The sequence below is a fragment of the Theropithecus gelada genome, chromosome 6 (genome assembly GCF_003255815.1).
Source record: "Theropithecus gelada isolate Dixy chromosome 6, Tgel_1.0, whole genome shotgun sequence".
NCBI lineage: Eukaryota > Metazoa > Chordata > Mammalia > Primates > Cercopithecidae > Theropithecus > Theropithecus gelada.
In genome coordinates this window covers 103677841-103699088 of record NC_037673.1, presented here as the reverse complement: position 1 = coordinate 103699088, position 21248 = coordinate 103677841, and the positions used below count along the sequence as shown (strand labels likewise).

At 40.2% G+C, this 21248-nt stretch overlaps 1 protein-coding gene across 1 annotated transcript in view; it reads left to right on the top strand.

The window, feature by feature from the left end:
- Positions 1 to 20357, top strand: part of FBXL17 (F-box and leucine rich repeat protein 17) — a 548560-nt gene extending 528203 nt beyond the window's left edge. Inside the window, exon 9 of the mRNA XM_025389005.1 lies at positions 17531 to 20357. Within this exon, the coding sequence (XP_025244790.1) occupies positions 17531 to 17671 (141 nt within the window). The 3' untranslated portion in view covers positions 17672 to 20357. The remainder of the gene's footprint in view (positions 1 to 17530) is intronic.
- Positions 20358 to 21248: the final 891 nt, after the last annotated feature.

The following is a 21248-nucleotide window of genomic DNA, read 5'->3' as shown; positions in this document are numbered from 1 at the left end:
AAAGATTTGCAGTGGGAGAAAAGGGTGAGTTGAAGATAAGACTGTTCAAGTACTTAGGGAAACAGAAAGTAACAAGACAAATAAAGGTGAAAAATAAGAATAGAAACAGGAAACAGAAAAACTATGATTAGGGAATGGAGAAGAAGATACACCATCTCGTGGCAGTCTATGATCATCTGTGCCAGCAAAGCATTAAAGAACAAAATTAATTTGGCCCTGTCACTTTTCTCCCTACCTTAACCAAATCTGCTAACCACTAATAAAACCCATTAGAGTTCTCCTCTGTGTTTCTGCACACCAATGGCGCCAATGGAGGATGCAGGGAACCTCAACATCTACTCAGTAAATTCCTCGGCCAGGAATGGCATCAGTGGGATCCCTGCACTGGAGAGAGATGTGGTTTGTGAAGTCTGTGTACCCTTGCACTGGTATTCTGTGATCCTGTGGTTCTGAGAAAGAACATTCTAGTTGCATGTTCTTTCACAGTCAGTTTATTGAGGGCCACTTATATTTAATACTTTACCAAACTGATGCTTTTTTCGTCATTTCAGCTTTTGAGGAATTGCAAGAATAACAAAATGCATTGTATTTGTTGTAGGAAAACAGTGTTTCCCCCCACGACCCCCACCCCCATCTCTCTTGGGAGGTTAGCAGAGAACAAATGAGAAAAGTTAAACATATTCATTGCAGATGAAAGCAACATGTACTTGGATTGTCAAACAAGGGCTAAGCGAAACTGCAGTAAATATGTTTGGCTGCAACATTGGTGATTCCTGGGGAGGAGTCCTCCAGTCATTCAACAATGCAGCATTCCCCATGCAGTTGTAAAGTCAGGAAGTGCATTAAGAAGCCCCTGTTTGAGTAGCTTTTCTGATTGCTGGATGGATAAGCATGTTAGAGGGTTTTGAAGCTGACGCCACTTAATCTCCTAAACTTTAGTGCATTGTAAGAACCAAGAGAAGAAAACGCTGTGTGAGACGGCTTTGATGAATTGGGGTGAGCTTATATTCTTAAAGACTGTTCAAAGGCTTACTTGACCTTGGGAATTAGAGTTGACCCGAAATCACCTATCAACTTAACTCACATTTATTTGGTGATTTAGTTAAAAATACTTGTGTAATCAACGGAACTCTCTAATAAGAGCAGCAGTATGTTCACTCTGTTTTCCGCAATCATAAACAGAAGCTTTGGTCATAGAAATGGTTTTTGTGACTTCAGTGAATTCTAGATTCTCTATAGATCTGTTTCTTGTAATTGTATTATATTTTCTTCATTTCTTATAAGGCAGTTTGGATGGAGAACAAAACTATAAAGGACCAAAAAAAAAAAAATCATGAGAAAGCTGTAGGACAAATGGAAATGCAGTGTTCAAGGTTAATGAAAAATGTTTGGGATGACAAGGTTGATGAGAAGGGAGGAGGCACCATGGCCTGGCACTGGCAGAAAAAAACAGCCCTCACCAGAGGCAGCCTGGCTAGTTTGCGAGGCCTCGGTGGTAAAGTGTCGTGGTGGAAACCTCTGCAGCGTGTGTTAATACAGAAGTTTGGAGACGCAGGCCTGAATTATGAGCAGTGAATAACATCATAAACGTAGCAATTCTCAAATGCCAAACCCTTGTGAAAAGCAGTTGGATGGAGAAATGCTGGAGCTTTTAAAAGCTCCCTTTCACTTTCTATTTTTTTTTTTTAACTTCATGCAGAACTAATTTTATACACTGTTCATTTGATTTGAAAATGCCAGCGTCTGGGGTATCATTAAAGAGCGTTATTGAGGGAGCCACTCTTGGCAAAGCATTTTGCTTAAAATGCTTGGTTCTTATGTCCCTGCATAGTTATAGATGGGGAGGAGAAAGTGTGCCTCGGTTTACCTAACCCCACGCCTCTGCCATGGCCCGGAGCAGATGGCTACCCTTCTGCTGGGAGGTTTGTTTTCCTCCTTGGCCAGTAGAGGCGCCTGGAGGGCTGTGGGGGCCACATTACTTAAGGAACAGACATAAATAGATTGTGAAAGGTCCACCCTAATGTCCTATGACCAAAGCCTCTTGGAATTTCTTTGATTTCTAGTTGACATAAATTAGAATTACACAGGCGTGAAGAGCCCGCCCAGAAAAGATGAGAGAGGCTGCTGGAGAGGAGAGCCACCTCTGTGTGAGCCTATTGATTATCCAGCTGCCTTCAGGCCAGGGGCTTCTGTGGAGGCCGACTACTATTGATCCACACCACGAAAATAATCGAATTAATTCATTTCTCATCAAACTGACATTGCCAAGACCGTTCTCCTTACCTGCCCCAATTCCTGAAGTTCTTAGTTGAGGAGTGAAATAGTGATTTCTTTTTGTAAATGTTGCTATATTCTCCAGGACATAAGAAATCCCGGTTTTCACATGGAGTTCTACATTTTTAAATGGGAGAGAGATTTTCTTAAATCGAATCAATAAGAAGCCAATACAGAAAGCAAGTGATAGAAACCAATCAGCTCTTTCGAGCCAGGAGTCTGCTTTACCACCTGAAAATATCTAAGACCAAGTTTTGGGTGCCCAATTTAATGTAAAAATATTCAGGAAAAATTGACCACTGCATATTTCAGGAAGTAATTACGGTAAGCGAAAGCCTCAACAACTTAACTACTCCTGTGGAGAAAATGGAGTTTTTATCAGCTTGTTTAGGAATCATGAGCAGGAAAGCCCTATGGGGAAAATAATATAGGACTCTGTAACTAACGTACAGAACTAACTGGAAAAATCAGTTTCAGAGAAAAATAATTTGAGGGCACTGTGTCCAGGACTGTTTTGGTAGCAATTCAGCCATGAAACAAAGCGTGTACCTGCAGGGACTCTCCTCTTCACTGCCTTGTCTGCGCAGCTGTTTCCAGGTTGCCCATAGCCAAAATGTAAGATTTAAAATTGATGCTGTATCAAAGAAAATAAAGTAAAAAAAAAAAAAAAAAAAGAAGAAGAAAAGAAAACATTCTATTCCAATAAGGCAGGAGTGGTCTAACTGTATCAGACTGTGCAGTCCTCTGTTGTGGGTGACATAACGCTTATTCAGACAGCCCACATGACATGTGGCCCCAAAAGAAAGAGGGGATGAGAAATGGTGAGAGTGCAGCTGGGGCTCTAAAATCTGAACTTCAGTCCTTCACTTGAAGCATCAGCATCTTGTTCCTTTTGCTGATGAAACAGTTTCTCCAGGTGATTTTCACATAGGAGCACTTTAAAACGCATTTTACAACCCTCTCCTGATTATTCCTGGTAATTGAAACAGGGAAAAACACATCAGCTGAAATTCAGAGGTTACCTTTCAACCTCATTTTAGTTAAGTGTTCCCATCTCCTCCTCTTCCAACCCTGTTCACCTGAACTTCTAAGAAGTGGTAACTATAAGTCCTTTCCAGTATTTAAATATGAAACCAATAAACACTGATGTGGAATTTTATAAAAGAGGTTGAGCACTAGTGTCAAACTGTTAGGTTTTCAAATTCTACCTCCATCATTTTACTCTCTCCGGGACCTTGGGTGACTTAATCTCTAAAAGCCTCAAATTCACCAACTGAAAAATGGGGATGATAATGACATTTATCCCATAGGGTTGTTACAAAATTAAATGAAATATTGTGATAAAGACCTTAGCTCAAAGTCAGGCACACTATAAGCACTCAATAAATGTTAACTACTATTAGCATTATCATTATATTTATTCACATATACATACCTGCTCTGGAATCTTGTGTCTGCCATATTAATCACCTGTCCAACAGGTTCATAATAGTCTAGCCATGAATATAAATTCACAAGCTTAGATCTTCATAGAAGCACTGGCCTCCTGAGACCAAGGCAGCAATTCTTGAAAATAATAGAATTGTTTTTAATCATTAGGACTCACTAAATTACAGCCAAACTTCCAGAGAAAGAAGAAACGTGGAACCAGTAGGAGTCAGTCCTTTTGTGAGCAAAGAGTGAAGACCTGCCAAGTCAAACAGCCAGTCAATGTCCAGGCTGAGATTTGTTGGGTTTGTTTTTGCAGGAAAATCAACATCTGTGTAGAACCTTTTAAGGGAATGTGCTGCAAGTAGCTACTTATGTTTTGCTGGCCTCTGTTATGGGATTGATGGATAGTGAAATTGTTCATTTGCTTTTAAAAGGGGGAAGGAGAGAGCCTACTGTTCCCCAAATACCGTAGGTTGAATAGATTGCTGTGTTGGAGTTTGCCTGAAGGCACCCTGGAGCGTCATTGCTTTGCAGTAAATAATCTCCTTGGAGCTTTGATTGGTTTCAGTAATTATATGAAAGAATTAGGCCGGGCGCGGTGGCTCAAGCCTGTAATCCCAGCACTTTGGGAGGCCGAGACAGGCGGATCACGAGGTCAGGAGATCGAGACCATCCTGGCTAACACGGTGAAACCCCGTCTCTACTAAAAAATACAAAAAACTAGCCGGGCGAGGTGGCAGGCGCCTGTAGTCCCAGCTACTCGGGAGGCTGAGGCAGGAGAATGGCGTAAACCCGGGAGGCGGAGCTTGCAGTGAGCTGAGATCCGGCCACTGCACTCCAGCCCGGGCAGCAGAGCAAGACTCCGTCTCAAAAAAAAAAAAAAAAAAAAAAAAAAAAGAAAGAATTAGATTGTACGATCATATTAGTTTTCGAATTTAAAAATAGAATAGGTAGCAGCAATTCCTCAGCAGAGCTCAGATGAGATCCCAGAACTCTTAATCACCTGACTTCACCAAGTAGCAACAAGACCAGCCTGCAGTGACCAGGTGACTGAGGGACTACTGCAGGTGGGGAAGCGATGGCTCAGCCCACATGCCAGGCCTGGCCATCCAGCAGCAGCAGGTCTTCAGGGCCTACTATGCTGTGCCTAGAGAAAATCCTGTTCCTGTTTGCAAGCAATTTTTCAGAGAAAAACGAAGCCTCTCCTGCCTCCAATTTTTATCATATATTTTATTAATAGTTGATTTCTTCAAGAAATATCTATTGAGTGACTTAGTATATTCAAGTCACTGTGATAGGTGATAGGTCAGAAAAGAACAGTGAACAAGATACACTCCCTATGCCATGGGGCCTGCAGCCTCTTGAGAGAGGACAAGCAAATGGGCAGCTACAGTACTGTAAAATTGCTGATTATTTATTTTTAAGTGACACCCAAGGTTATGCTTCTTCTGAACAAAGAGCCTCACTTTGATCCTACATCAGCTCTCAGCCGTGGTCCTCTAGCCTCTTTTCTTTTTTTTTTTTTTTTTTTTTTTTTTTGAGATGGAGTCTCGCTCTGCCGCCCAGGCTGGAGTGCAGTGGCCAGATCTCGGCTCACTGCAAGCTCCGCCTCCCGGGTTTACGCCATTCTCCTGCCTCAGCCTCCCGAGTAGCGGGGACTACAGGCGCCCGCCACCTCGCCCGGCTAGTTTTTTGTATTTTTGAGTAGAGACAGGGTTTCACCGTGTCAGCCAGGATGGTCTCGATCTCCTGACCTCGTGATCCGCCCGTCTCGGCCTCCCAAAGTGCTGAGATTACAGGCTTGAGCCACCGCGCCCGGCCCTCTAGCCTCTTTTCTTGCCATTCTATTTAATTTCTGAAAAGGATTGTCTAGGAACAGTTTTCCTTACTTTCTCGCCACCTGTTATGAACTATTTCCATCCGCACCATGCCACTGATGCTGCTCTTTTCAAGGTCAGCAGTGGCCTCTGTGTCACCAAATGCAGTGGCCGTTTTTCTGTTCTCACTTCCCCCATCTCTTGGCAGCAGCATCCATATGGTAACCACTCCGTCCTGCCAGAGAATGCTTGTCTCTTGTCTTCCACTTCACCAGACTGTGGCTTTGCTGCTATCTCTGCGTTCCCCACCGCCTCCCTGTGCCACCATTCCCTCATCTGTAAAATGAAAATAATAGCATCTGTCTCACATCGAGAGAGTGGAGTGAATTAATCTGTGTGGTGTTCTTCCTATGAAGCAAGCAATAAACATTAGCTCTTGCTTGTTGTAGTGGTTGATTTTTACCCTTCCTACCTTCATCTCTTTCCTTCTCCTTACTAGAATATAAGATCTGTGGGTTTCTCCTTCTATGTTATATTACCAGGACCTACCACAGTGGCTGGTACACACTAGTTGCTAAATAAATATGTATTGCATGCTGGATGGATGGATAGATTGGACTGTGTTTCTCATCTGCATTCTCTTCAACCAGAGCAGCCCCATTCTTATTGCTTTATGTACTTGAAATCTACAGTTTTGGTTTGTGAAAGTATTATACAGCTAAAAGTAAATTTGAAAATCATTAGATTGCACTGCCTCTTAATAATTTAATGGATTGTAAAAAGTATCTAGACAGAGGAAAATAAATAAACAAGTGAGAAAGGTCCCCCCTTGGATTTCATATGAAATCTGTATAGCTGGGGAGCTGTGAGGGCAGCTGCAAGCCCCGGGGGGATCAGGACATTCAGATGAGCTCAGCATCTGCTGCATGGTTGAACTTGGCATCCTTCAGAGCCCAGCCCTGCAATGCTCTGATTTATGTACAGTTCATCTTCTGAAAACCAAGAATAGCACTTATTTTCAGGTTTTTGAATCTACAGATTTACCGGTCACATTAATGCAGAATAAATTTTTGCTAATCATGAATTTGTTTTAGGAAACAGGTCAAATTCGTAAATGCTACAAAATGGAAATGGCAATTTTAGAAAGATTTTTTTTCATCAAGTGTGCACTTGCTGATTACTACTACCTTATCCTTTATGTAAGAAAATAAAAACTGAAATTGAGAAAGCCATTATGCACAAAAGACAACACACTTTTAGTTCAGAGAGCTTTCCCCCTCGATTATGTTTTTCAGCTTAACTTCATGAGTTTAATTTAGAAATACCTAGATGTGTTCCATAAGTACATTGCACTTACCACTCACTTAGTGACTACATTAATTATCTTATTGGGGCCTAGTTTTTCTTTTTTCAAATTGTTGATCATTTGCTGAATCATTTGTAGCACTACAGATGACTCCCCCAAGCAACTTTCTCCATCCTGGTGTCCCACATACGTTATGTTCTGGTTCTTATCTGCACCACATGCACATATGCATAGATTTGAGTGTGGCCAAGTCCTGGCCAGTGGTTTGTGGCCGTAAAGCGGCCAACCCATGGTTGTGTACCTGGAGCTTGCTTTCTCAGTGGAGGATAGCTTGGAAACATCTTTCTCAGTGGAGGATAGCTTGGTGATACAGGGAATGAAAATGTCACTAATTTTTCTCTCTGACAGTCTGGTTGTTGGACTTCCTGTCACACTAATCTCTAATTAGAGGCTTCAGGTTAGCAAGCCCCAATTCTCACTTAACACTGCAGGCGTTTCTGTGATCCCCATCCTCCCAAGTTCTTTGCTGCTTTCTCACTGTGCTAATTCAAGTGAATAGAAGCAGCGCTAGTGTTAACAGGCAACACACATTTCATGAAAAAGAGACAGCATGAAGCCAGGCCTGTTGTGATATTGACAGAGCATAGCACTTCCAATCATTGCAGATTCCGAAATGGAATGACTGCATTTGACAAAGTTGAATGAATTTATGAGCCTGCCTCTGTCAGGTTCATTGCATTCTCAGTATCTGTCTTATTGTATACTTTGGGATTTTTCGATGAATTTTTTTTTTTTTTTTGCCACCCAAGAGTACTATTTCTTACCTCTGTATGAAAAACACATCCTTAAAGACCCCAGGCTACCGGTATGAGGTTCACGCCTGAAGCATTGTACATTATGGATGCTCTGTGGTCAGCTGACTCCCAGATTTAGCAAGTTGCTTTTAGGCTCCAATGAGATAGTCAACTATACTTCTTAAAATTTCTTTTCTTAAAATTGTATTAACCCAGCATTTTGGGAGGCTGAGGCGGGTAGATCACGAGGTCAGGAGATTGAGACCATCCTGGTTAATACAGTGAAACCCCGTCCCTACTAAAAATACAAAAAAGTAGCTGGGTATGGTGACACGTGCCGGTAGTCCCAGCTACTCAGGAAGCTGAGGCAGGAGAATCGCTTGAGATCACGCCACTGCACTCCAGCCTGGGTGATAGCGAGACTCCATCTCAGAAAAAAAAAAAAAAAAAATTAAATACCTAATCATGAATACCCTCTCCTTCCATATCATGGATTTTCCACTGAGGAAGCACTAGGTCCATGTGAGAACTGGGGATAGGAGAATTTTTTTTCCTTCCCCTTAGCTTTTGGGAAGATCAGATGGAGGCCACCTTTGGCTTTGCCTAATGAGAGATCTAAGACTTGATGCTGAAGGAGAAGAAGCCAGTCCATTTTTACCACATTCAAAGAATGCATATTTTGTTTCAGACAGTGATGAATATTTGAAAAAAGAAGGGCTAATAAGCTATAGTAACAACAGTTCCTTTTCCCCAGAACCTCTAACTCAGAGGTGTCATATCGTGGGAAGTGGGCAGGTGCTTAGTTCAACCTTGCCTTCAGATCCCCAAGAACAGGAATCACCTGTGCATTCTAGGAGCTTTTTCAGTCAGTGGCTTTAAACCAGTAGGTCTCCCCGATCTGCATTTTGGAATCTCCTGGAAGTTTTACAACTACTGATGCCTGACTCCCTCTCCACCAAGACTCCGATATAACTGGTCTAGGATATGGCCTGGGCACTGGGATTTCTAAAAGATCTTCAGGTAATTCTAATGAGCAGTTGGGTCGACAACCACTTTATTCTTGTTTGTATCTTTCTTGCCCTTGTAGACACAGTTTAATTCATCTCATGTCAGTAAACATTTATCATAAGTTTGCTATATATGAGTCACTGTAGGGTTTATGGCAGAAGGCCTTGGTCTGAGAAAGGAAGAGGGAAGGAAGGGAATGTGAAGCTGATTACAGGGGAGAATAAAGGAGCCAAGTGCTAAGGTAGGAAGCTTAGCCTCGCCACTGAAGAGAAAGAGGTGAGAGATTGAAGAGGCACCAGTTTCCTAGTTCCCTGCTCTCACCATAGCAAACCTCAGCAGAATGTGGCATGTCACCTGAACAGGGACGTGCGAAGTCCTGCTGCAAAGGGAGAGAGATAGAATTATAAAAATCTACACAGGCCAGCAGAGAGCGGGCACATGTTGTCAGCTGTGCAGGATCCTGGAAAAATCAATATATCGTCTGCTCTTTTTCTCTTTTCTTGGTGTCCTATTTAAAATATTTTAAACTGCACTTAGATGACTCACCTCATTTACATGCAAATTTGGGGTGTTACTAAAATTCACATTACCCTGATTTCATCCTTTTTAATATGTGCCCATCTTAGAGCCTGTGGGCACCAGCTGAAAGCACATTAAGGTCTGTTTGAATATGCATTGTTCACGATGACTTTTGCTGGCACCCGGTGAATACCAGGTTCCACAGATATCCACTAGTTTCCCAGAGAGCCAAGAAACGCGGAGAGAAGCAGGCCTCGGAGGCGTATTGCCCCAGAGACAGCACTCTGCTTCTGGGCCGCCAGGAGTCAGCCTCTGGGGCTGTTAGCAGTGAGTGACATTACCCAGGGAGTCTGTGAAGAATGACAGACCAGTGTGAAGGCCCAAGCCCTGAATTCGGAGGCAGGAGCTGAGTGTGCTATTTGTGATGCCTTCACAGATATACTGTGGGCCTTTTACTTTTCCCGCCTGCAAATAAAGGGGTCCACCTTCTTCGCCCCTCCCTTCCTCACAGCAGAGCTATTTGATACAATAACTTACTGCAGGTATACACTTGAGTTCATTGGATGGGGCGGGAGAAACATTGCATAGCTTACAAAGTAATGCCTGATGAGTTGTTTTATTCTAGCTCATAAGCTGGTTTCCTTTCTTCTCTGAATAATATGTGCATATTTTGTGGATATGGTACACAGGCTGACACCTTCTTGTCCTTCAGAAGTCCAAATATCACTTCATTTGGAAAGCCCTTTCCAGCCCTCAAGGAGCAGGTCAGGTGCCTACTGTGGGCTTCCTTCTGCAGCAACTTGCACTTCCCTAGAAAGCACTTCCCAGGCTTTGCTGTTGCTGGTGTCATTGTTCCTCCCCTGCTGGGTTATAAGCTACAAGAAGGCAGGGGCCATATCTGGCTTGCAGGCCATCCTACCTCTGTAACAAGGGAAAGTGTTTTTATGGGTGAGAGACAGGAAAGGAAGCAGTGCCCGTTTCTGGCGTAGTCACGGATGGCCTATCCAAAGGCCTGTTGTCAGTCCTGCAGCTCCTTCGCATTTCCATCATGCTTCAAAGTCTCAGGTAACCCACAGCTCCACAATAGACCACTCTGCAGGCCAAGCGAGATCCATTATAATTTACATTTAGAGCAGCCATTTTGAAAACACTGTCAAGGACTTTGAAATGTATGTATATGCAAACTGCAATCTCGTTTATATTCAATAAAAAAACGAATGTCAGTAAATAGTTTACAGGGCAGGAGATCAGCTAGACCCCAGTCTGACACTTTCCATACCACACCGTCTTACCTAAGGGGCCAGGCAATGTGGTACAGTGCAGAGAGCACTGTGTGTTAGGGTCCTGAATTCAAAATCTAGCTACCATTTACTAGCTCTGTGAAATAGAAATTCCATCTGATTAGGGGTATTCATGCTTAGATGTCTGGGAAATAATAGATGTTCACTGAATATTATTCCCTTCTTGTCTTCCCCGTCCTTGCCTGAACAGAGACATACTTTTATTTTGCTTTATTGGTTATTTGAGTAAAACATTAACAAATTGTTTTCAAGTATTTTGCCAAAATAAACCACGCTGAAGAGAAGGGTTTGATTGTCTCTTAACACGCAAAAGCCTAATACTATGTGTTTAGCAGTGGGGGCATGGGGCATTTTTGGTGGCAGAATTTCTCCTTATCTGAGATTGCCATTCATTGCACGCTTCTGAGGCATCAGATACTAAACACTACCATGACAGCAGAACCAACTGAAAAAAGAGAGCCCTTCACATTTTCACTTGCCTCCACATAGGGGTGAAGGCATACCAACTCCCAAAGCCCAAGAAATCAGAAGATAGAAATGGCATTGTTTTGAGTCAGGAGACCTGTCCACAATTTCCTCTTTGCCATCAGATAACTATGACATTAAAAGGGAGCTTAAATGTCACAAAATTTCCAAATCATCTGCCTTCCTGGGCCTGCCGTCTTGAGCAGGCTGCTGATGCTGTAAACACCAGTGTCAAATCCTCTGAACTGTGTGGGGTTTTGCCAAGTTTTGGAAACTGACTCGTGTCCAGGATCATTAGCATGCCTCTTAGTCTACACACCTGGTTTAAGAACGATCTCCAGTGTGGAGGGTTGACATCAGGTAATCCAAAGCGTAGCTTAGTTATTTTCTGAGTACGCCCTGACAGCCACATGACCCAGCAAAACTTGCTAAACCACCATCATGAGCTGCTTTGGTCTCCTGTGCAACATTATTGGAAACTCTAGGGAAGATGTATCTGGAAAGAGGTATCTGGTGATGTCAGATGGAAAAGACAATAGCGCAAAGAATCACCATGGGTATGAACTTCAGAGGATTAAAGGAGTCTGGGGCTGCCATAATATCAGGACTTTAGAGACTGCTACCACTCTAGTTGAACAGTCTGGGAACAAGGTGAGCTTATCTCTGCAATTTCTGGCTCAGTACTATTTGGTGCTTTTTTAATGTACTCAATAAATATTCATTGAACAACTCCTATGTGAATTTAGCCAACACATATTTATTGAGTATATACTATGTGCTAGGGATTTGACAGTGAACAAAACCAGCAAGAACGTCTGTCTCATAGAGCCTGTATTCTAATGGGCAAGAATATACCAGACAGTGCCTGTAGGACTAAAAACAAAGAGATGACTGAAATTCTCCTTGTTGTCAAGAACTTTAAGTGGTTTTGTCTTAATTGTGATTTTAATATAATCAGATGTCAAATATTTTCCCCCATCATAAATATGTCTTCTTTTAAAACCTGAGTTAAAAAGGAAGTAACAATCACTTAATGTAAATGGCTTCTTCTGCAAATTTTATCAGAAATGACGTCTATTGAACAGTACGTGTCATTGAGGAGATAAGTCAGGCCTGGGTTTACACTTATCTGGAACTTTCTGGGGAAATTAATAAAGAGACTGTAATGGCCTAGATAAATTGGTTACACTGACTCTGTAACTCTGAAGTTTCTCTCCTCACCCTTCCGTAAGAGCAGCAGCCATATCATGAAACTGTGGTGTGATTTACCTTCATTAGCATAGCAATTTGCCTCACATTTTCACAAAGTGCTAATAGATGTTAACTCAAAATAGATTAAAATACCAGACAAATTGCTACTACCTTAAAAAGAGTTATAACCATTTTGAAAATGTAAATTATGGTTATGCAGCATTTGGAGAGAAGTATAAAATCCAGTCTTTCTTATATTTAAAAAAAACTTGTGGCACATGGTTTTTTCCCCTTTAATCACAGTAATTTCTTCAAATGACAGTGCAGCATATTTTTTTAGGAAGATACATTGCATTTTTTAAATCTCATGTGTCATATAGGAGTTGCCATTGATAGTTTTCAGCAAGAGGAAAAGAAATTGAATACAGAAAACCAGGGATCATGGGGAAATTTAAAAAAAAAACTTCATCTGTAATGTTCCCTTTTTATATGACATATATTTTGTGAGTTGGAACAGAGAGCGGTTCTTTTCATTCTAGCAAGTGGAGTTGTGCATGACAAAATGTCGCAGAAATGTGCATGTAGACATAACGATGTAAAAGGATTTGGGCTCTGCTGGTGTCTTACCTGAATCCTCTATGGCACCAAAGCACTTATGGAGTCCATACAAAGAAAAGGCGAGCATAAGGTGTGCTTCTGAGGAGTAAATGAGCATAACTGTAGTATAATATTTGTCACACTATTGCCAGGAGAGATTGTAAGTAAAAGATAGAACCCTCCCTAAATAGGAGCCCGTGTATTTCCCCTGAATAACTTCTACCCAACAGAGCTCTAAAATGAAATATTTGCATTTTCCCCACTGCTTTGTTTCCTAAAATTTACAGAGTACAGTTAGCAAAAGGATTGCTTAGAAGATACATTATATCCACAGAGGATTACTGGTGCCATTTTTCATGCAGTTACACAAAGTCAAATTATTGTCAGTTCTTACCCCAAACCTGTGAAAGCCAGAGAACAAACACATCATCATCTGTATTCTCAACTACAGATGTATTTTACTTTGTGCAGCTGAAATAGGTAAATTGCATTTTGGGAAATCAAAGTATATATAAAATATGTGGGGGAAGCTGGCAAAATAAATTAACCCTACCATGAAATTATTTACTAAAGTGAACAATTATTCTCTAATTTGTATACTTCATAAATCCTTATCTTCATGTATCAAGTTTGCTTAAGGTGAATTATGTGCCTTTTCCTGGAAAACAGTTATCACATAGAGATATTTTCTATTTTTAAATTAATTGACCCTCCAAAGCAAATTGCCTGTCAACCCTAGGTACAAAACTCTGTACAAACCTGTGTATAAATTGGAAAAGATGTACCATAGAAAAGAGTTCATATCGTTAACAGTGGGTTTGAATGTTTTCTCTGCTCCATTCTTTTCTCATTTATTTTTAGTTAGTACTTCCTTGAATGCCAAATGGCTTGGACTACATTTACTTCTTTGCAATGTGACGCAGATTTTCCAAGGTTCCTCTCTGACCAAATGACTTCATCTCTTAGTGAAAACTGCATCCTTTTGTTTGTCTGTGGCAGGACGGAGGCAACTCATCTAACTGCAGCATGGGGAACATCCATTTAAAAAAAGGAAGAATTTCCTGACAGTGATGTATTAGTCTGTTTGTATTACCATAAAGGAATAGCTGAAACTGGGTAATTTATCAAGAAAGGGGGTTTAATTGGCGCATGGTTCTGAGGTGTACAGGAGTGCAATGCTGGCATCTGCTTCTGGTGAGGGCCTCAGGAAACACAGTCATGGCGGAAGGCGAGGGGAGCAAGCATGTCACACATGTCACATGGCGAGGCTGGGAGCAAGAGAGAGAGTTGGGGGAGGTGCCACATACACTTTTAAACAACCAAATCTCGAGAGAACTCCCCCACTATCTTGAAGACAGCACCAAGCCATGATGGGCAGACCCCCATTAACCAAACACCTCCCACCAGGCCTTTCCTCCAACACTGGGGATCACATTTCAACATGAGATGGGAAGGGGACAAATATCCAAACCATGCCAAAGTAGTTACTTAAAACCTAGACTATGTTATTAAGGAGAGTTCTGGAATCTGCTCAATAAAGCATTAAGATAAATAGATTTTTCTTGTACATGGAGAACATTCTAAAAGTTATTCTTTGCTTGGTGATTAATTTATTTTTAACATTACAACTAGTGTTAACAAGGTTTATTTTATGAGATAACTTAGAGGTGGAACAATATTGATTAACGCTACAGAGAACTGGTGGCCCTAAGAGATCATGAATTAACTCTTTCATTCAGTGACCATTTACTGAGTGCCTCCTCCAATAGTGAGAGCTCCTGTATGGTGGGCTTTTTACATGAGTCACAGTGCTAGGCATATTATTACATTTAATCCCTATAACGGTCCTATGATAAGTACTTTTATCCTGTCTTTACAGTTGAGAAAAACCAAATCTTAAAGAAGTAACATGAGACAGTGTGGGGATTCCTCAAGGATCTAGAGCCAGAAATAACATTTGAGCCAGCAATCCCATTACTGGGTATATACCCAAAGGATTATAAATCATTCTACTATAAAAACACATATACACGTATGTTTATTGCAGCACTGTTCACAATAGCATAGACTTGGAACCAACCCAAATGCCCATCAGTGATAGACTGGATAAAGAAAATGTGGCACATATATACCATGGAATACTATACAGCCATAGAAAAGACTGAGTTCATGTCCTTTGCAGGGACATGGATGAAGCTGGAAACCATCATTCTCAGCAAACTAACACAGGAACAGAAAACCAAACACTATATGTTTTCACTCGTAAGTGGGAGTTGAACAATGAAAACACATGGACACAGGGAGGGGAACATCACACACTGGGGCCTGTCGGGGGGTGAGGGGCTAGGGGAGAGATAGCATTAGGAGAAATACCTAAGGAAGATGATGGGTTGGTGGGTGCAGCAAACCACCATGGCACGTGTATACCTATGTAACAAACCTGCATGTTCTGCATATGTATCCCAGAACTTAAAGTATACTTTTTTTTTTAACTAAAATTAGATTCCTTAATCACATCTTATCAAAATAAAACCTGGTAGATTAAAAAAGAAAAGAAGTAACATGAAAGCAGGATTCAAACCTGTTTCTGGTGGCTTCCAAAGTCCATGATACGAACCATAGTTGCCATAGTTCTTCTCTATTTTGAACTGCCCAGTAGATTTAAAGATAAAAGGCCAATCTTTAATCTCCAGAGACTTCTATTCAAGTGGAAGAGATAGGCAAGTGGACAGATAATTGTAATACAGTGTGAGAGTGCTCAAAGAGAGGACAGACCTTGCAGGGTGCCCGCCATGGTGCACCGGGAAGGGGTGCCTAACTCAACCTTCTGGGTTGGGTTGCTTAGGGAGGGCTTCCCTGAAGGAGGAGATTCTTGAACTGAATATGAGTTCCTCAAGAAATTGTTGGCCTTCTTGATTAGTATGTTAGTGTCAGTGTCTGGCTTTGCCTTATTCTTGGATTTCTATTTTTTATTTGTAGTTTGTATTTGTTTTAGCATTCACTCACTCATAACTATTCCTGGCTCATCATAGTTCTTATAGATCTTAGATTGGAGCAAGAGAAATAGACATTAAACTAAGCAATCATAAATTCACTTAGTACAATAATAAGTATTCTGAGGGAAAAGTAGGCAGTATTGAAAGAGTGAATGATCTGGAATACTTACGTAACTTAGTGAGGGGAGCAGAGATAAGGCAGTGATCCAAATTTGCTGGGAAAATGACATGGAAGCTAAGAACTCAAAGATGAGTAGGAAGTAGGCATGAGAAAGGGATCATAATGGATAAGTGAGGCAAAAAGTATTCCAGGGATGTGTAAAGATCCCAAGACCAGAAGGAACTTGAACAACTTAATAAACTGAAACTAGGCCAAGTGGCTGGATAGTATCAAACATATGCTAGAGGAATAGGCAAGGCCAGATGATAGATGACTCCTAAATGTACTGTTACAAGCTGTCTGAACTCTAGACTTAGAGCACACATTTAAATTATATTAAATTAATCAGTTCATATTTCAACTCCAATATGTGTATCAGTTTTCCTTTTTTTATTCAAAATTATTTTATTAGCTTTTGAAAATAAAATGTTATAAATCATAGCTTTATCACAAAAAGAATTAGTTATATGGCTTGGTTAAATTTGACTTAAACACAAGCAGTTCTTAAATAGAGAAATGCTCTGGCAAAGATTTAGTATCATCAACACAATGTTGAAATATCAACTGTGTCAATAATGTAAAAAGATTAACAGATAACATAGTTTTCTAGATCACTTAGAAAACATCATGCTATTTCAGAAAAGTGCAGATAACTGAATTTCATGATTATCATACTTCTAAGCAGGCTTTCAAAGCAAACAGCAAGGGTTTGATGTTGTTTTAGGTTTTTCCTAGTGATCCTGATCTTTTCCAATAATGGACATCAAGAGGTATGCTCAAAAATGTGTATCACAAGTACCTTCTTTCAGACTAGCTTACTCAGTAAAAATGAAATATTGATGTATTTGAAAATGCTCAAGTGTTCAATAAAGATTTTAAATAAAGCTACCTAAAAGTTGTGGTTCTTAGGTTAATCATTTATTTATCTAAAGGATGAAGAAAACTGTCTACTTCTGTGATATGCACTGCAATCAGCTTAAAAATAATTGACAAATTAATCCCTTCACAGCACAGCAATTGTAAAGGTGTTAGTTTTAATTAGGCCTGTCTGATTGCCTTGTCTAATCAAGAATCAAGGTGGTATCTTTGATGGTTAAGGTCTATTGGGGCCATCTCTGACCTGCCAGCCATGTATGTTTTAATTATTGATTCCTCACATTTTAGCCCTTTTCACAAAGGCACTTGAAGTTTGCAGTACCTTAACATTTAAAGGGAAGAAAAATAAACATCTTCCCCAACACTTCTGTCTGGAATCCTGTGTATACTCTCCGGCTTTCCACAATTTTTGTCCTAAGAAGGCTGTTGGGTTGATGATGAAGTCAAGTGCACATTAGCTATCTTACTGCTTCTTCACCTCCCAAGCACTGGATTTTCAATGGACATGGTTAAGATCTTGACAAATCACAGTCATCTATGCTTCTAGAAAACACTTTTGATTTCTTGATATTATGTCTTTTAAAAATCCCTAAGGGCAGGTGTGTTACTGGGAGATCAGAAAGGTCAGATGAAAGGGGACACATATCTTCTCACAAAACCCTTCCTCACATCGCTAGGAGGAGCAAAGCCAGGGCTCCTTGTGCCACCGTGAGTCAGCCGCAGCACATCAGTGAGCGTGGGCAGCGGCATGGTGTTGGTGGTCTCTGTGTGATGATGGCTCTTCTTTGTTTGCAGGTCAACGAAGTGACGGTGGAACAGCTGGTGCAGCAGTACCCCCACATCACCTTTAGCACCGTCCTGCAGGACTGCAAGAGGACCTTGGAGAGAGCCTATCAGATGGGCTGGACCCCCAACATGTCTGCCGCCTCCTCCTAACGCTCCTGCCCTGCCTAGTCCACTGGCATCATTCAGCAGAGCAGAGGAGAATTGTACATTTGGGGGGCTGATCTCTCGGAAGGGTTTTAACTGTCGCCTGTCTGTATGTGTTCAAGTATGTGTGTTTGTGTCTTGTTTGCATACTACATACCAAAAGTGCAGTTGTCATTTGTTCCCAAGTGAGCTGGCTTTTTTTCTTAGAAATTAAAGATTATGAAAGCCACAAACTTTTTAGTTTTTAACTTCAAAGGCTTCTTTCTCTTTAAAAAAAAAAAAGTTTTTTTAATATAGAGTCAAAAAATTGGATGTATTATTTTGAGCTTCTAATTGCTGCCACTTGGAGATGTCCAAATAAGAAGGCCTTCTTTTTACATGGGATGAATTGTGCACTTCTGCTGATGACGACTACAATAGAAGTGATGTTACACGTACAGGCACTTACATTCTCACATACTCACACATGTGTGCACATCTACACCGGGGCTCTGATCTATTCCAGATCATTTCCTGACAGAGAAGCCTTCTTCCAGGCCACCGAGGTAGCATGTTATCCACTGTGGCACTGCCTAACTCCATGCATCCTCAGGTGGCCAACTTGCTATCTGGTAGGTGACTTGGGGACTAGAAAGAATAAAGCCTTTTCTAAATTTGTTATATGGAGGCAACAATCTGAACTCCCCTGGCCAGCTCACAAAAATTAATTATACATTATTCTACAAATGCATTCTGTTGAGCACTAAATATTTTAGTTGGTTTTACGTTAACATTGTGTTAGCTTTTATTTCCTGGATAGTAACTGGTCAGGATATATTTTAATGATATTTGAAACTAATCTTAGCATTGAAGCCACCAATGTAATTAATGGTGTGCAATTATTTTAAAAAGTACAGATCATTTCATTATTTTCTTAATTTTGGTAATTATTAAAGTGTATTTCTGAGATACGAGAGGGTAGTCACATTAATAGAAGATTCATGAGTGAGATATAAGTAGACAATCTTTCTACTGTTGTTGCTTTTTTTGCTTTGCTTTGGGTTTTTGAACAGGTTTTTTGGATATGTGCATGTTGTCATTTTGGACTAGTTCTCGTGCTACTACAAAGATCTATTGCTAGCTAATATATGAGTTAAGAAGGAAAATTAGAAAATCCGTTCATTGAAATTCTGTTTACACTTGTCAGAAATAAGCATTTCTTTGTTTAATTAAAGATTGCCAGCTTCAGTTAAGACAAGACCTATCAGTAAATGAATATATGTTTTGATTTAACACATCTTTACAATTAATTCATATTAGGGACTCAGGCTCAAATAACTGTTCCTGTGTCTAGATTTATAATGAGGACATCAGGGAGCCTTTTTAAGCTAAAGAGTGATTATCTTTCACAGCAGAACTAGAAACAAAACCCTAACTTGTGAATTTGCTATTTATTTTTCCCTGAGTGAATATAACTGTTATTTGGTCGTTAACAGATATACTGAGGTTTGAGTTTCACTTTCTTTAAGTCTCACATTGCTAACATGACATTAGCTGTGAGAAGCAAAAGATAGCTTTACATTTGAATGCCATTTACTGATTTCTAATGATTCTCTTTTTTTGTAAACAACTGTTTCCTTTGATTATGTCAACATGTTTCTGATGTGGCATTTTTGTTTTAATCCCAATCAGTTAGGAAATCTAGTCAGTAAGCACCATGAGTATTCTTCCCGTCACTAAATGAGTTTCTAATTTAATTTGAAGGGAATAAAATTTGTGTAAGAAAAAAGCTGTTTAACATTAATAAACTGTATTTCTTCTTACACATTGAAATACATCATTTTCGTATCTACTTCCCCACCACTGAAATAGCTTATTTCACAATATTTTAACTGATTTTTAATCCAAAACTAATTTATAAGACAGTATGTATAGTAATAGTAGCTTGAGGGAATATGCAGAAGTTTAATTTTTATATATGTCATACTATATTTTAAATAGTTAAAAAAGACAAAAGAAGGGAGAGCCATCTATGATATAGATGGTACCATTTCAGTTCAAAGTTGTAATAACCTTTGGAGTGTTACAGTTTGGTTGTCAAATGGTTTCAGAGTATATAATTGATTTTTTAAACGTTGCATTGTTTGCATCTAAAGTACAGCACTATAACATGCTTTAGCTTGCGGGGTGGGGTGGGGTGGGGACTTGCACTTATTCTCTAAAATGTTGACTAATCCAGAAAGCCTGATGCAACATAATCTGGAAAACTGCTTTGGTACATTTGTAGAACTCCATAGAAATACCATATCCAGCCTCAAAGCATTAATCTCAAAAAAGAAAAAAAAAAAAAAAACCAGCCAGAAAAAGGCATCACCTTGAGTGATCCTGTGATGGTTATTGAATGTGTTCTCATTAGATGCTTTGAAATGAGGCTTAAAGTAATTTTTCTGGGCAATATAGAGTTTCTTTTTTTTTGCTTAGAATGTCATAAATACATGTGAATACGTTTAATGCAGGGCTTTTTATTCTCTCCAAAATGTCAACAGTATTTTCAGAATAAAGACTATGAAATATATTGCTGTAGTGGAAAATTCTGGTCCTTTGTCTTTAATGTCTTTTTGAGTGGATAAAGAAAATTCACCCGGTTTGTAGTTTCTATATTTCCGTGAATCTTTGACCTTGCAATGGGTTGCAATAAAAGAGAAACAAAACACTGTGTCTTTTGTTTTATTTTAGAGACAATAAATGACTGCCCTGATGCTGGTTGGGTATGATGCATGCAGTGGTCTGTGCTTTTGTGTGTTTCACTACAGACTTATGTAGGTTTGACTAACCCAGAATAATAAACGAGACTCAGTTTAGGAGGTTCTAATTGGGCGGGTGATTATAGAGATCAGATTAAAACCTCAAGCATTTAAATAAGTGTGTATTAGTCTGTTCTCACACTGCTATAAGGACATACCTGAGTAATTTATAAAGGAAAGAGGTTTAATTGACTCACAGAAAACTTAAAATCGTGGCAGAAGGGGAAGGAAACAAGTCCTTTTTCACAAGGTGGCAGGAGAGCGAAGAATGAGAACCAAGCAAAGGGAGAAGCCCCTTATAAAACCATCAGATCTCATGAGAGCTTGCTCAATACACAAGAATGGCACGGGGGAAACCACGGCCACGATTCCATTGCCTTCCACTGGTCCCTCCCACCACAGCTGGGGCTTATGGGAACTACAGTTCAAGATGAGATTTGGATGGGGACACAGCCAAACCATATCAAGTGAGTTGTTTAAAATCGCATTTCCTAAACAGTCATCATTTATATAGCCACGTATTCTATTTTTCCAAAGTAAATAAATACGTAAGATATTTATTGAGTGACAAATATAGGCACTGGAAATTTAAAGATAAATGAAACTCCCACTCTCAAGTTACAGCCTAACAAGGGGACATTCTGGGGCACCAGCAATAACAGTGGAGAACAATAGATATAATGATGGGAATAATTATGGGGAGCGCATCTAGGGCCATGCAGCAGCTTTGGGAAGGGAGAGCTTCACAGAGGAGGAGCTTTTCATGAAGGCTAGAGAAATAGCGGGAATTTACCAGCCTT